This window comes from Heterocephalus glaber, unplaced genomic scaffold, assembly GCF_053883595.1.
Source record: "Heterocephalus glaber isolate CG9 unplaced genomic scaffold, H.glaber_assembly_v1.0 deba00000071, whole genome shotgun sequence".
Taxonomy (NCBI): domain Eukaryota; kingdom Metazoa; phylum Chordata; class Mammalia; order Rodentia; family Bathyergidae; genus Heterocephalus; species Heterocephalus glaber.
Genome location: NW_028258137.1, coordinates 17,222,393 through 17,238,470, shown reverse-complemented (window position 1 = coordinate 17,238,470; position 16,078 = coordinate 17,222,393). Strand labels below are relative to the sequence as shown.

The following is a 16,078-nucleotide window of genomic DNA, read 5'->3' as shown; positions in this document are numbered from 1 at the left end:
TGGCAGCGGAACCACTGAGCTAAATCGCCGGCCCAATGTGTAGATTTTTTTTGATCAAGGCTAGTTGGAGTCCTATATACCTCCCTTATCTGTATGTCAAGTTCTTTCCCCTTGCTTGGGAAGTTTTTCTGCCATCACTTCTGTGAACAGTTTTTTTATGTCATCTGCACTCTCTCCTGTTTCTTCATTGACTCCAGTCAGTCTTATGTTATTCTTCTTTGCATTGTCTAACAGCTGCTGGATTGATTGCTCATGGTCCCTTACAATTTTAAAGCAATTTTTCTTTTCCTGGTCATTAATTGCAATCTTATCTTCAATATCTGAAATTCTGTCCTCACATTGGCTCATTCTGCTGTGTAGACTTTCAGTGGAGTTTTTAATCTCCTGGAAATCTGTTTACATCTGTTTTATGGATTCCATTTCCTATGTTAGGATTCCATCATGTTCCTCAGCTCCTCTATTTTTTTTATCTGTGTCCTCTCTAGATTTATCAATCATGTCTTGCACTATGGGCAAAATCTCAGAAAGCAGATAAATCTTGTGTTACTTTGATTGCTTATGGCCTTGTCTGAGTAAATAAAGGCAAGATGAGCCAGATGCTAGGGGCTCCTCTGCCTACTAAGAGGCAAGAGCCCTCTGGCTACCCACATGTTAAACTGACTCTGTATCTCTTTGTCATTCATTCTCAACGACCAATCCCCACCCCCCATGGTCTGGGAGAACAAAGTAGCTGGTCTAGGTCCCCAAATGAGGACAGCCCCATGGGTCATTTACAGGTGGCACCCCAAGGTAGGGCTTGGGACCCAGGCTCGGCTACAGTATATGTAGTCTATTATATATTGTGTTCATCTGCCTGCTGCTTTTTCTTTTTCTTCTTTTTTTGGGGGAGAGGGTTTGCTGGGGATTGAACCCAGGGCTTTGGCTTTGTGTCTGCAAAGCGTATACTCAGCTGGGTGTGGTACCACACACCTGAAATCCCAGCACTTGAGAGGCTGAGGCAGGAAGATTGATGTGAGTTTGAGGCCAGTTTGAACTATACAGTGAGATCCTCTCTCAAAACAATATAAAAATAAATATTAAAAAATAGATTCACTGATCTGTCATTAAAATTTAATTATATGGGGGATGGAGCAGGGGCTGATAATCCCACTAATATGTAAATAACAAAATTGTGTCATACTTATTTTTGCATACCATATTGTTTTGCACTTTGTTGATGTTATTTTGTGGGGTGTGTGTGTGTGTGTGTGTGTGTATGTGTGATACTGGAGCTTGAACCCAGGAGGTGATGAGTTACATCCCCATCCCTTTTTATTTTGAGATGAGGTCTTGCTAAATTGCCCACACTGACCTCAAATTTTTTATTTCTTTTTTTTTTTTTTTGTATCAGGGATTGAACTCAGGACCTTGTGCTTGCAAGGCAGGCACAGCACCACTGAGCTAAATCCCCGGCCCTGACCTCAAATATTTTTTTGTTGTGTTTTTTGTTTTTTTGAGGCAGGGTCTCATTATGTAGTTCAAGGTGGCCTTTAACTCACAGTGATCCTGCTGCCTCAGCCTCCTGAGTTGCTAGAATTATAGGCATGTACCATCACACCTGGCTTGGCCTCAAACTTTTGATACTCCTGCCTCAGCCTCCAGAGTAGCTGGGTTATAGGTGTGCACCATCATGCTAGCTATTGTTTTTTTGAGAGAGGGTCTCATTATTTTGCCCATATTGGCTTGTACTTCTAGGCTCTAGTGATCCTCCTGCTTCAAGCCTCCAGAATATTGTAGTTGGGATTATAAACACTTGCTATTACCCCCCACCCTGCACTCTGAAATTAATAAAAAGTACCACACAAATCATGACACTTTATTTGGATAGATATTTTAAGGTGGCATTTCCCAGTGTGATAGGGATGGATTTGGGTTGTACTGGAGAAACTGAGTCTGAATGTATGATGTAGTAGATCAGGAGCTGTGTTCTAGAGCTGGACTGCTGGGGTTGAATCCAGGCTCTACCACTTTACAAATTGTGCAGGGAAGAATATCTTAACCTCTGTCTCCCCAGCTGGAAATGAGACTAATAATGACCTAACCCACCTCCCGGGGTTTTGTAATGATTGAATTAATACACACTGACTTACTTAGAGTAATGTATTAGGTATAACTAGCCTATTTTTTTTAAATGAATAAAGAGAGTAACAGTATAGCTGGGACAATTCTACCTCATTCTGCCATAAGGAGCCCACTTTTTACTACAAATAACCCTTATCCCATTAATTCCAATACTAGTGATTACCAAAGCTTTTAGCCTCTTTAACCTGTGGCAGTAGCCATTTGATAACCAACATATCTGCTTGGCACCTGCTTATACACTGAATATAAATGGCATAAACTATAGACGTATGTGACTAAAATTTGGGAAGCCTTACTTTAAGACAATAATTCTCAAACTTTCTGGTTTCAGAAAGTTTCTAAGCTCTTAGAAATTGTTGAGGGTTTCAGAGAGCTTTTTAAATATATATATATATTTTATTAGTGCCTATTAATTTTACAAAATATTGGGGATCAGTATGGTATTTATATATGCATATAACAATCGCTTCTCGGCCTTTTGGCTAAGATCAAGTGTATATATCCATATAACATATTTTGATCATATTTATCCCACCTGTTACCCTCCCTCTCACCCCCATACTAGCCCTACCCTCTCACTAAGTTACTTCGGCTAGGCTCAAATTTGTAATCCTGAGAAGCTAGCATTATAGGCATGTGCTACCATACCCAGCAATATAATGACATTTTTCTTTTCTTTTTTTTTTTTTTTGGTTTTCTGGCTGGCCTTGAACTCACTATGTAGCCCAGGCTGGCCTCCAACTCATGGTCATCCTCCTACCTCAGCTTCCTGAGTGGTGGGATTACAGGCACGCTCAACCAGGCCTGGCTTTTTTTTTACATTTTCTGCTCTCTGAATTTACTCAAGAAAAGTTAATATGCTATAATAAAATTACATGTGTGAAATCTATGGCAAAAATAAGAGCTCATGAGAATAATATGTGGAATACAGAAGAAGCAGGCAACAATGGATAAAGCATGGGGAACCTTGTAAGCACTTGATATTAATTTACTTCCCTCTTAATATGGAATAAAAAAAGTCAATTAGTAAAAAAAAAAAAAAAAGAAGAAGCAGGCAATTCTTTCATTTACTAATTATTTATCCAGTACATTTTGACTGCCTAGGATTGTGCTAGAAAAAGTAAAGTAGGAAATCAAAGAAGGCCTTATGAAGAAGACACTTAAACTAGTCCTTGAAAAATGAACCTAGCTTGAGAGGAAAAGATGTAGGCTCCAAAGAGAAGGATGTAGGCGCTGGAGGTATAGCTTGGTGGTAGTGTTATTGGGTAGCTTCTTCTAAAAGTAGCTCACCAACTAAATGGTACCAGGTTCTGGGTTGCTCACCTCTCTTAGAGTTAGATTCAAGGTTCTTCTGGTCTCGAACAAAGAATTGAATGAAGCAAGCAAAAAAGCAGTGGCAAGGGGCCAGGGATTTAGCTCAGTGGTTCCGGCGCCTGCTTTCCAAGTGCAAGGTCCCGAGTTCGATCCCCAGTACCAAAAAAAAAAAGTTTTTTCAAGAAACCAAAAGTGAAGAGTGGGGGCAGAAACTGGCTCTGCTGAGTGAGTTTGGGCCAAGTAAAGAGAGGGTAAGAGCAAAGATAAAATTACAGGGTGCATCTGGGAAACACAGCATGTGTTATCATGGAAAGTTAGGACAGCCATGACATTTTTCAAAGAAAAATAACTACAGGGGCTGGGGATTTAGCTCAGTGGTTCCACTGCCTGCCTTGCAAGCACAAGGACCCGAGTTCAATCCCCGGTCCAAAAAAAAGAAAAATAACTACAAAGTAAAATAACTAGTGGAAACAGGTTTTATATGATTTCAAATCTTATGTTTGGCTTCAAAGACAACTGGATTTTTTTTTTTTCTGACAGTGCTGGGGATTAAACCTCGGGCCTTACACATGCTAGGCAGGCCTCCTACCACTGAGCTACAGCTCCAGGCCCTTCCAGATGGAGTTTATATCTGCTCCATTCAGTTGGTGGGATCATTTTGATTGAAATAGGTAAAGAATACCTAGACACACATAGATAACATAGTTGGGAAAGGGAGGGATTTCAGTCACCTAATTGTATTTTTCTTTTTTAACATACTAAGACTCAATAATGTAATCTTTGAAAAGTTTGTTGCAACATGGAATCTGAACTCAATCAATTTTTCATACTCTGGACAGTCATGAAAGAGGTGAAAAAGGCAAAAAAAGTCTTTGTGTTTATTATGAAATAGTTTTTTGTTTTTACTGGGCCAGGGATTGATCCAAGGGCCTTACACATGCTAGGCAAGCACTCTTAACACCAAGCCACATTAATTATGAAATAGTTTTGAGCTTGCAGAACCCTGAGAGAATTATGGGAGACCTCCCCAGGTCTCTGCCACACTTTGAAAATTGCTGCTTTGAGAGAGTGCCTCCATTTATTTTCAGACCATAGATTTTATTTTCATCACCAGTAGAGGGCAGAGAAGACTTTCATAAAAAGGCTTTTGGAAAAACTTCACAAAGAGCTTTTGTTTTAAATCAATTTCTTTGTGTCCCATGCTTGGATTCAGAGATCTCATAATGTCACAGGAAATCGTATAGAAGTTGCTTAGTGATCATAATGTGACAACAAGCAGTGAGAGCACTCATCTAATAGCTAATAGATCAGAATAGTGCCCTGGACAGTTCTAGAAAAGTACTGAAAAATTCTTACACTTTTGATTTATATTCATTTATTCAATGGGGATTGAACCCAGGTCCTTTCCACTGAGCTATATCCCTAGTTCCTTTTTTGTATTTTTTATTTTGAGACAAGTCTCACCAGATTCCCCAGGCTTGCCTCAAATTTGTGATCCTCCTGCCTTATCCTCCTAAGTAGCTAAGATTATAGCTGCATATCGTGGCTCCAACTTCTCCTTATTTTTAATGAACAACAGGGGCTGGGGATTTAGCTCAGTGGTTTCGCTGCCTGCCTCACAAGCGCAAGGATCCAAGTTTGATCCCTGGTACCAAAAAAAAAAAAAAACAATGGGCTGGGGATGTAGCTCAGTGGTAGAACTCTTACCTACCATGCGCAGGCCCTGGGTTCATTTTCAGCAATAAAAAAACTATTGGTCGGGCATGATGGCGCATGCCTGTAATCCCAGAATTTAGGCTGAGGCAGGAGGATTGCTGTGAGTTTGAGGCTAGCCTGGGTTACATAGTGAGTTCAGGCCAGTTTGAACTACATAGACCCTGTCTCAAAAAAAAAAAAAAAAAAAAAAGTTGTGCTTGCTTCGGCAGCACATATACTAAAAAAAAAAAAGTCATTAATACTTTTTCTTTTTTTCTTTGGTGCTGGGCATTGAATTTAGGACCTTGCACTTGCAAGGCAGGCACAGTGCCCCTGAGCTAAATCCCCAGCCCAATACTTTTTCTTTTTATAGAAGCATTTAGTATTCACTATGGTAAAGGTTTAAAAATAAGAAAAAGAAGATTGAAAAGTACCTTCATCTCATTATCTAGAAGTTATCCCTACTAACATTCTAGGAAATATTAACTTTCCTTTTTTTTTCTTTTTGGTGAGGTGCACATGGTCTCCCTATGTAGTCTAGGCTGGCCTTGAACTCACTTTGTAGCCCAGGGTGGTTTTGAACTTGTAATTCCCCTATCTCAGACTCCTGTGTGCTGGGGTTATAGGTGTGGGCTACCACAGCTGGCTTTTTTTTTTTTTTTTTTTTGCAGTGATGAGGATCAAATTTGGGGCATCTGAAATGCTAAGCAAGCACCCTACCACAGTGCTATATTAGGTCTAGCCCTTATTTTTTCTTTTTATGAAAATAGTATTATAAAATGTATTGTTTTATAATCTTGGATATTGATGAGATCTTAAGATGGATGCCGAGTGGCTGCTTCCTGATCGAAGAAAAGATGTGGAGCGGACTGCTGCCTCCTGGCCTAAATGAAAGTGATATTGAGTCGAATTCTGAAGATGAGGCCACACCACAGAACTTTAATCATAACATACAGGAAGATAAAGAGACTGGGACCATTTAAGACACAGAAATCTCAGATTTGTCAGCAGATGGACCAAAAATCGAAACAGAGGCCAAGGCAAATGCATATGAAGAGTGCCCTTCTGGAATTCCCTTAAATATGTGGAACAAATTTCAAAAATTGCATAAGAAACATTCTGAACAGAAAACTTTGGCCTCAAGATTCAAAGTGAAAAAGAGAAAACGCTCCAGAAAAGGTAAATTGAAGAATGAAAAAGAATCTCATAGTGAGCAGTCCTTAAATGAAACCCAGTGGAAGGAGCTTACTTAGTATTTTGGAGCCAATGATAGATTTGAACCCCCTGTTAAAAAGAAAAAGGTTGAAAAGTCTGGCCTTGAAAAGAGGATAGACCAGGCTGTGGAGGAGTGGGATGTTAAGAAGGCTGAGGAACTCAGCAACCAGCTAGCTACTTGAGAGCTTGGTGTAAAAATGGCCAAAGCAATTGCCTGTCACAAGTTTGTAAAAGCCAAAAAGGAGGCTGAAAAATCACAGACTGCTCGAAAAAAGAAGAAACTCGCATGGGGGTTTGAAGCAAAGAAGAGATGGGAAACTAAAAGCAACATGGGATATATGTAACCAGGGAGAATTCTTCAAGACACATGTAGACTTGTATGCTTAATTTACAGACAAGATTTTTCTGCTTAGGTTAAATATGTCAGGAAGTTGATAAAAGTAAGAAAAAGTAAGCATAAATCTTGGGAGTTGATTATCTGCTCTTTTAAGTTTTTTTCCAAGTAGTTCATTCTGTTGAAGTGATGGAATGTACTTTGTTATTTATGTAAGAAATCTAAGCATACGTACAGGAAAAGAAGATAGGATCTTATTTATTTGTATAGACTTATGGTATAAAATCAATTTTACTTTTCATCTGTTTGATATAGCATAGCCTGTGAGATCCATGTGCTTTCTTATCTGTTCTTGGCATAACTGCACTTTTTCTGGAATTGGCTTTTGTTTAAAATGGATTAGTGGTAAGTGCAAAAAAGTCTCAGTTGATGCTATCTTTCCAAATGACTGTAATTACCTTAATGCTATAAAAACAATTATTGATTCTTTATTGGAAGCAATGGCATTGTTATTTCATAGTCTCATATAAAAGCAGTTGATTAATTTTTGTGTACCTTCAGATGAAATGATTACAATAAAAAAGGGACAAAATATAATCTTAAAGTAACTTTTTAGTACAGAAATGGTGTGTATTTACTATAGGCAATTAAAAAATACAAGTAAGAAAAAAAATAGCAGCTGGGAGTGGTAAAGGGTGAGGCAAGAGGATCACTGCAAGTTCAAGGCCAGCCTGAACTACACAGTGAGACCTGATCTCAAAAAAAAAAAAAAAAAAAAAAACAACCCCACAGAAACAAACAACAGTCACCCAGGCATGTGGTGCATGCCTGTAAGCCCAGCACTCTGGAAGGCTGAGGCAGGAAGATTGCAAGTTCAAGCCTACCCTGGGGAATTTAGTGATTTAACAAGACCCTGTTTCAAAAACTAAAAAAAAAAAAGGACTGGGAATATAACTCAGTGCTTCCTGGATTCAATCCCCAGTATCACCAAAACAAAATAAACACAACTTTAAGGCCCTTGTCTATGCATATGTACCTGTATATATTCCAGTACAGTTAGGATGAGAGTGTTTCTTTGTTGATTGGTTTTCAGAATCATAAATGTTTGAGCAATCTCCAAAGGTAACCCAAGGAAGTTACCTTTTTGTTGTATTATGAGTCTTAGATTTTTGTATACTTGATATGTTTCAATTGCACTCATTGTTCCTGTCCAGTTTTTGGCCTGTAGGAGCCATTTCAAACTGACTCTTTTTTTTTTTTTTTTTAGTACCTGGGATCAAACTGCAGACCTTGTGCTTTCAAGGCAGGTGGCGGAACCACTGAGTTAAATCCCCAGCCCTTGAATGAGTTTTAAATGTTAAACCAACTATGCCTTCCTGGGATAAACACCACTTAGTAATAAAATATTACTCTTTTTATATCTTGCTGGATTTGGTTTACTAATATTTCGTTAAGGGTTATTATTGTTTTTGTGGTGCTGGGGATTGAATCCAGGGCCCTGTACCAATGAGCTATATTCCCAGCCCCCTTAAGGCTTTAAAAAATTATGAATATTTTTTATTCATTTATTTATAGGTGGTTTGTTTTTGTTTTTGTTTTGTTGTTGTTGTTGTTTGGAGACAGGGTCTCACTATGTAGTCCAGGGTGGCCTTGGACTCTTGGTGATCTTCCTCCCTTAGCCTCCCTAGTGCTGAGATTACAGGCATGTGCCACCACTCTCTGTGCCTAATATGTTTTATTTTTTACAGTGTCTTTATGTATGTAGAAAAAATAAGTAGGGGGCCAGGGATGTAGCTCAGCAGCGCAGCACCTGCCAGCAAGTGTGAGGCCCTGAGTTCGATTTCTGGTACCGGAAAAAAAAAGAAAAAAGAAAAAGGAAAAAGGAAGTACTGAGAGTTCTCATAGTGGCCAGGGATTTAGCTCAGTGGTGCCATCGCCTGCCTTGCAAACGCAAGGTCCCAAGTTCGGTCCCCAGTACCACAAAAAAAAAAAAGAGAGAGAGAGAGTTCCCATAGTTCCTTCTTCACCTCAACTCCAGTTTCCCCTATTATTAACATCTTCCATTAGTGTGGTACATTTGTTATAATTGGTTCTCTCTTGGAGGTATATAGTTGTATGAGTTTGGATAATTGAATAATGTTAAATTTCCACTGTTACAGTATCGTGGAGAATTGTTTAAGAAAAATAATTTCATATCTCTAAAAATCCCTTTCTCCACCTGTTCTTCCTCCCCTTATCCTCTATACCCTTGCTGGAGAGGGCAAGGCATTCTACACAGAGAAAATCACAGTTTGTTTGCCTTATATGTAATCTTTTTTTGTTGTTGTTCTCAAAAGGGTCAGGTTCAAGTTCACTACAGATCACAAAACATGATGTCTTACTGGCTACTTTGAAATCTAACCTCTCTGCCTTGGAGGACAAGATTCTGAGGGATCCTCAGTGGAAGACACTGAAGCTCCTACGGGATGAAATTATTAATCAGGCAGAGTGGCCACAAAACTCTGTGGACATCACTTGGAGTTTTACTTCTCAAGCTTTGTTGTTGCTGTTGTGCTTGAAGGACACCATGATCCGCCTCGCAGCTGACTTCAATCCAGGTAAACCCAACCCTAGAACTCCAGAAGTTGCTCCTGCCCTGAGCCCTGATGTACTTAGTATCTCACAGCAGAAGACCGTCCAGTCCACTTTGCAATTTGTAGTCACCTTGGGTGTCTGTCCCTATCTCATGGCTGGTATTGGAGTTCCTCTGAAATACAGGACTGAGTTTGGTGCTGTTGTTCAAGATGTGGTGAGTCTGGATGCTGCCCCCCATGCAGCCCAGAGACTTTATACGAGCTGCAGAGTCCTCCTAAATGTTGCTCAGCATGCATCTCTGGGGAGCTTGATTTTCTGCCGCCACTTTGGGGATATTGCAGCAGGTCTGTGCCAACTGGGATTCTGCCCAATCAAAAGAAAGCCACTGACACCTGCAGAAGAGGTAAGCATGCATTGAAAGCTTGAGCGAGAGAGAGACTGTGTATATGTATTTGTGTATGGTGGTTCTAAACACAACTCTTAGCTCTTTGAAAATGGGCTCATTGAAAGACCTAGAACTTACGTTCAATGTCAAAGCATATCAGTGGGTAAATTAATTCTTTGGTGGGGTTGGAGGCCACATTTGTTGGATGCTGGTCCTTTACCCACCTGGAGAGTCCATTTCATCTGTCCCTTGTCATTTTGTGGAAAAGCAATTGGAAGCTATTTCTTTGAACCTCTGTTTCCAAATGTGTATAATACTTCCCTTGGAAGGTGACTATGTATAAAGTACCTACGCCATTCCTCCCCTAGTGCTTAACAGAAAGTAATTACTAATAATATTAGGATTAAACCATTCATATCTCCTTCATTAATTTATTGGGAGGATCAAATGAGTAAGAATGTAGAGCTACTGATCTAATGGTAATTCAGTCAGTGTTCACTGGTATTATTCACTATTAGGGGTACACGTCTGTTCTGCGCTATCAGTCAGTAACCAGTTGAGTGCTAGCTGAGATTCTGGACCATAGAAGTTGCTGTGGAGAGTACAGCAGCATAAGAATTAGCCCTCTTCTTCAAGTAATTCACACACTGGGGGATAACGCTCAGAAGTATGATATAGCAGGGACCACTGTGTCCCCTGTGAGAGGACCACCACTGCCCCCATGAAGACACTGGCATTAGCCTAGGAGCTAGCCAGAAAAAGCAGTTAAAGTAGTTATGTGTCAAAATGGGCACGAGGCCTAGTGGTACCTAGCTTGCCTAGCATGAACAAGGGCCTGAGTTCCATCCCCAGAACACACAAAATTAAGACATAAATGTATTGAGGGTCACTGTGGCTCATATTCAGAGTGATGCTTTTTTTTTGGTACCAGGGATCAAACTCAGGACCTTGTGCTTTTGAGGCATCCACGGGCACCACTGAGCTCAATCCCCAGCCCTCAGGGTGATTCTTAACTGTATATCCAGGTCTCACCATGCCTTTACTTCTCTTTCACCTGCCTGTGTTATCCTCGTACCTGTTCCTTTTGTGTTGATTTTCTCTCCTGCATGTGTTCATAAGCCTTTGCCTAAAAGCTACTGTCATCCAAGAAGTAGCACAAAATTCTGAACTCCCCAGCACCCTGAGAGCAGAGCACTGTGCTTTTTACTTGAGAGTGATATGTATTGACAGTTCCAGAAGTGCATATAGCCTGCACTTCCCTGAGTTAGGGGGGATCTGGATCAAAGGTCTTATTACTGTTTGTAAGGCTATGAAGTACTCCAGAGTCTTAGGCAACAGACAGAAAAGAAAAGGAGAACACAGAACCAAGTAGGGAGGCAGATGGGAAGTTGGCAGAGAGGAGGCTCCATGAGTGTATATTATAAAGCTGGATGAAATTCCACCAGTGACTGCTGCTCTGGATAGTACTTGAATGTCAGTGTGCTAAATAGAGATGGACAGGACCCTGGCTGTTTGGGTCAGGGTAAGTGGTAATCACCAAAGGGAACAGTACTGTTGGTGCTCAAGGGTGCACCAGAATAGCACTGCTTTTTTCTGGCCAAGTTCCACATGAATGAAAAGACCAGTTAACAGAATAAGAGAGATGAAAAGTCAAAATGTCACCTCTATTGCTTGTAAAGATGAAGTTGGAGGAGGTAGCTTATAGGTAGAGACAAATCTAACTGCACTCCAGAATTAGACACATTATCCACTAGTTCCAGAAGCACTGCAGCACCTTCTGCCCCATAGCAAGAGATACATATGTTCTTGCTCAGCAAGATGGAGCAGAACAGCCTATGAGAAAAGAAGAACGAATGGGATGGTACATAACAAAACTGGCAATGAGTGTATTTCGAGTTACTAATAAGGTAAGTCATATCTCCTGCCAAGAAGTATAGTGAGTGATGGAAGGAGACAGAGCCAGGAGTGTTTTCCTAGCACAGCCTCCTCCTTGTAGAAAGAAATCAAGGGAGAATAGAAGCCTTCCTTTCTCTTCCCTCACAAGTACCTTTGTCTGGTATTACAGCAATATTGCCTTCTATTCTCTGCCTGGTTTATATTTTGCTAAAGTCAAGTCCATGTTTTCTTTAGGTTTTAACTGAAGAGGAAAGAACTCTATCTAGGGAAGCCTTGAGAGACATGCTGGATCAAGTGTATCAGCCATTAGCAGTCCGGGAATTACTTATCCTCCAGGGAGGACCTCCCCAGGTATTCGGGCCCAGGAGGTCTTATGGGTGAATCATAAACTGATAGTGTGTGGTGTGTTGTCTTCTGAAAGATTAGATAACTTTAGTTCCCTATTTAATGATCTAGTTGAGCTTTACTTCATCCTTTAGATCATTAAATGGTGTTTATAAAACTAAGTGACATTAAAAGACCTTTTCTTTCATGGACCAATGGCCACTTTCCCAAGAATATTTTGATCACTTTTTTTAAAGCTTATAGCAGTCTTCTGTAAAGTTTATTTAATTTGTTCTGAAACTGGGTCTTTTTTTTAGGTGATTCTTTTTTTTTGGTACCAGGGATCGAATTCGGGTCCTTGCACTTGCAAGGCAGGCAGTGCAACCACTGTGCTAAATCCTCAGCCAACTGGGTCTTTTTTTAAACTACAATTTGGCTGTTTGACAATATATACTTTTGGCGGAAGTATTTAGATGACTTATCTTTGAAGGGAGTATTTGAAGTCAAGAAATTAAAATTAGAGCTATTGTTTCTATTTTTACTTCCTTTGTTTGAAAAACATACTAGTATACTACTGGTATTAAATAGTTCCTGTTTTTCTTTTCTTTTTTTTTTTGGTACGGGGCATTGAACTTGGGTCCTTGCGCTTGCGCAGCAGGCGCCGAAAACACTGAGCTAAATCCCCGGCCCAGTTCCTGTTTTTCTTTAAAAATAATTATTTATCTGAAATTATTTTCTTTGATGATGCAGATAGAATTGTCTATTTGTTTTTAGTATCTGTTTTTGTTATGAACCTAGATATGTAAAGAATGAGAGAGGAAGGAGTTGTATTCGAGGAAAAAGGACCAGCGGAAGCTGGCAGTAAAGATATCTCCTGGTTGAGTCGTTTTCCTCTCATCCCTAGAATGTTCCTGTAGCTTCCGTCAGGCATCATACTCCATTACTGTGAATAGTCCACAGTTTGCCAGATTAAACAAAATGCATTATAAGAACACAGTGAAAAGCAAACATACTGGGGTTAGGTACACCAGAATTCAACCCCAGATTGCAAGTGTATCAATTTGTAAACCTTTCTCTTCCTCACTTTGCTTACCCCTAAAATAAATGGGGAATAAAAACAGTGCTCTCCTTGTAAGTCCCTTTTTAGATCACATGGAAGATATTCATCATAGTGCCTGGTACTTCATACTCTTTTAATAAATGATAATTATTAATCCTTAAAAAGAAAAGAAAGAGGACAGACTATGAAAGATTAAATATTTCTGCCACTAATTTTGATGCTTATATAGTAAAGTACAATGGTTGACAACAACACAATTAACATTATAGCACAGAATAAAAATGGTAAATCTGCTTTGTTCATGCTGATTCCAAAGATCTCTCAAAAAGGAGCCATTGGGGCCGGGGATTTAGCTTAGTGGTTCCGCTGCCTGCTTCGCAAGCACAAGATCCAGAGTTCCAACCCCAGCATTAAAAAAAAAAAGGAGCCCTTGAAGAAGTTTAACTCTTTCTTGAAACTGAAGTGTTGTAGGAATCAGAATATCCAAGATCATGGAGTCAAAGTCTGGCATGCTCCTCATAGTTGTAAACTGCTTTTTTAGTAGCAAAACAATGATCATACAAATCTTTCTGGAAGCTAGATTTGATTGGAAGGACTGCATTCAGAGATTGGTCACATTAACTTTGTGTTCCCCAGTACATTATACTCATGATGTGTTTGTCTATTTTTGGATTTGATATTTCATTGATATTTCACTGTATTTCTACTGCCTTACAAGTAATGCTGAAGGTTTTGTAAAAAGAGTTGGGTTTTTTTAAGGAAAAAAATATTACTTTTCTTTTCCTTTTTTTGGTCCTAGGATTGAACTCAGGACCTCCCACATGCTAAGCACATTCCAGGTCACTGAGATACCCCCCCCCCCCCCCCGCCAAAGTTTGCTCTCCTATGGTCTGTAGAATATAGTGTTGTCAGTATGACTCAGTACTTTTTAAAAAATAATGTGTACATATTATATCTGTTTCATTGACATTCATAATTCATACTTTGTCTTCCTCTCATCAGTCTTGCACAGATGTGAAGACACAGCTTAGGTGTCGGACCCCAGCTTGGCTTCGCCATCTGTGTGGGCAACTGCTCTCGGAAAGGTTAATGAGACCCAGTGGTGTCCAGGCAGTAGTCCGGGGCATTTTGGAAGGAGCAGGTGGTAAGAGACCACATGTTTCTGTTACTTTGGTTTCCATGTCCCTTTGAGTCGGGGTCTGAAGTGAATCACCGGCTGTTAGCCTTTGCCTTTGAACCCAGTCTGAGAACTGGAGGTTTAGCCCAGGGTTAGAGTGCTTCCCTAACACGCATCAGACCCTAGATTTGATCCCCAGCTTTGCAAAAAATAAAATAAAATAAAAAATAAGGATTAGGCTTCACCCAGGGCATACAAATTAGAGAGCTGCTGTCACAAAATTTGGACCCTGTTTTTCTATGAAATTCTCCCCCTGCTTGTACATGTGTATATTTGTTGTTAGCTACTGACATATATATTTTTTCTCATATATGCCATTGCTGGTGCTTTTCACTTTTTTGTATAGATCCAAATTTCCTTCTGCCTGAAATTTCTTTGACAATGTTTTAAAAAAATTTCCTCTGTGGTACTGGGGATTGCACTGAGCTATCTCTCTACCCCTTTTTATATTTTTTGTTTTGAGATAGGTCTTCACTGAATTTCCCAGGCTGGGCTCAAACTTGGAATCTTCCTGCCTCAGCTTACCTGTCACTGAGTTACAGATGTGAGCCACCCATGCCTGTTTCTCTTTTTTTTTTTTGGTACCAGGGATTGAACTCAGGACTTTGTGCTTTCGAGGCAGGTGATGGGACCACTGAGCTAAATCCCCGGCCCCCATGCCTGTTTCTTTTGACATTTCTTGGAGCTACTGGCAATGAGTTCTTTTAGCTTTTATTTATTTGAAAACATCTTCATTTCACCTTCCTTAGCAGTACTAGGGATAGAACTCACAGCCTTTACACTCAGCTACATTCCAGCCCTTTAAAAAATTTTTTAAGTTTTGCGACAGGGCCTGGCTAAGTCACTAAACTGCCCAGGTTAGGCTTAAACTCGTGATCTTCCTGCTTCAGCCTTCCGGAGTGCTGGGATTACAGGTACACACCACTATGCCTGGTGTGCAACTCAGAACTTTGCACTTGCCAGACTGGCGCTGTGCCACTGAGCTACGTCCCCAGCCCCCCCCCCCTTTTTTTTTTCCAGTTCCAGGAATTGAACTCAGGACCTTGCACTTACCAGGCAGGTACCGTGGTTTACCTTTTTCTTTTTTTTAACCTTTCTTTTTGAAAGGTATTTTCCTGGGTACAAAATTATAGGTGGACAGTTTTTTCTTTTAGTACTTCAAAGATGTCACTACATTGTTTTCTGGGTTGTATGACTTCTGTTAAGTTTGCTGTTGTTCTCATCTTTGTTCTTCTGTATGTGATATAGATTTTTATAAGGCACATCTGTCACAGGAGACTTTAAATAGGGAACTACTGTGGTGTTTGACATCTCTCTCCATTGTGACAGCTGGGGCAGCTGGTGGGAGTGATGCTGAGGCAACAGCTGCTGACTGGAAAAAGTGTGACTTGATTGCAAAAATCTTGGCCTCTTGTCCCCAGCAATCTCTTTCACCAGAGGATTATTACAGGGACATTTGCCCCCAGGTAAATCATCTCATTTCTTTTGACCATTCAAGAATTATCTGTTTGTTTGCTTGCTTGCTTGCTTGCTCACTTATTTATTTATTTATCTGTAATGGTAGCAACGTTTTATTAAACATAGGAAAAGAAACAGGCTCTGCAAAGTGAGTTGGGCTAAATAAAGGTAGGAAAAGAAGTACACCCTATAGCATGAGGGTGGGCCATGTGTGCAGGAGAGAACACAGTAACCTCTGCTTATTTAGAGAAAGAGGACTTTAAATGTTTCTTTAAAATTGAAGTAAGAGCAACATAATTTTTAAGTTTATTGTTCAGCCTTCTTACTAAGGGAATAAAAACGCGTGGAAAAGATCCACTTAACTGTTAGGTTTAAGAATACCCCCCAGGTCTGGGCATGGAGCTCAGTGGGAGAGCACTTGCCTAGCATGTGCGAGGCCCTGGGTTTCAACCCCAGCACTGCAAGAAAAAAAAGAATTCCTCATCATTCTTAAATGACTAGGTCAATGTACTACAGAGCTAGCAT

At 40.1% G+C, this 16,078-nt stretch overlaps 1 protein-coding gene and 1 pseudogene across 4 annotated transcripts in view; both read left to right on the top strand.

Annotated features, from left to right (window-relative positions):
* The window catches only part of Tango6 (transport and golgi organization 6 homolog), a 216,388-nt gene that overhangs the window by 6,937 nt on the left and 193,373 nt on the right, over positions 1 to 16,078 (top strand). For 3 of the 4 annotated variants that reach the window (XM_004843232.4, XM_021256790.2, XM_087213038.1), the window contains exons 2-5: positions 9,016 to 9,656; positions 11,769 to 11,885; positions 13,921 to 14,062; positions 15,425 to 15,561. In XM_004843232.4, coding sequence (XP_004843289.3) covers positions 9,016 to 9,656; positions 11,769 to 11,885; positions 13,921 to 14,062; positions 15,425 to 15,561 — 1,037 coding nt within the window. Of the gene's footprint in view, positions 1 to 6,042; positions 6,310 to 9,015; positions 9,657 to 11,768; positions 11,886 to 13,920; positions 14,063 to 15,424; positions 15,562 to 16,078 lie in introns of those variants that run through there. The other variant, XM_087212952.1, reaches the window with a different exon arrangement.
* On the top strand, positions 2,584 to 2,668 carry LOC147830630 (U2 spliceosomal RNA; annotated as a pseudogene).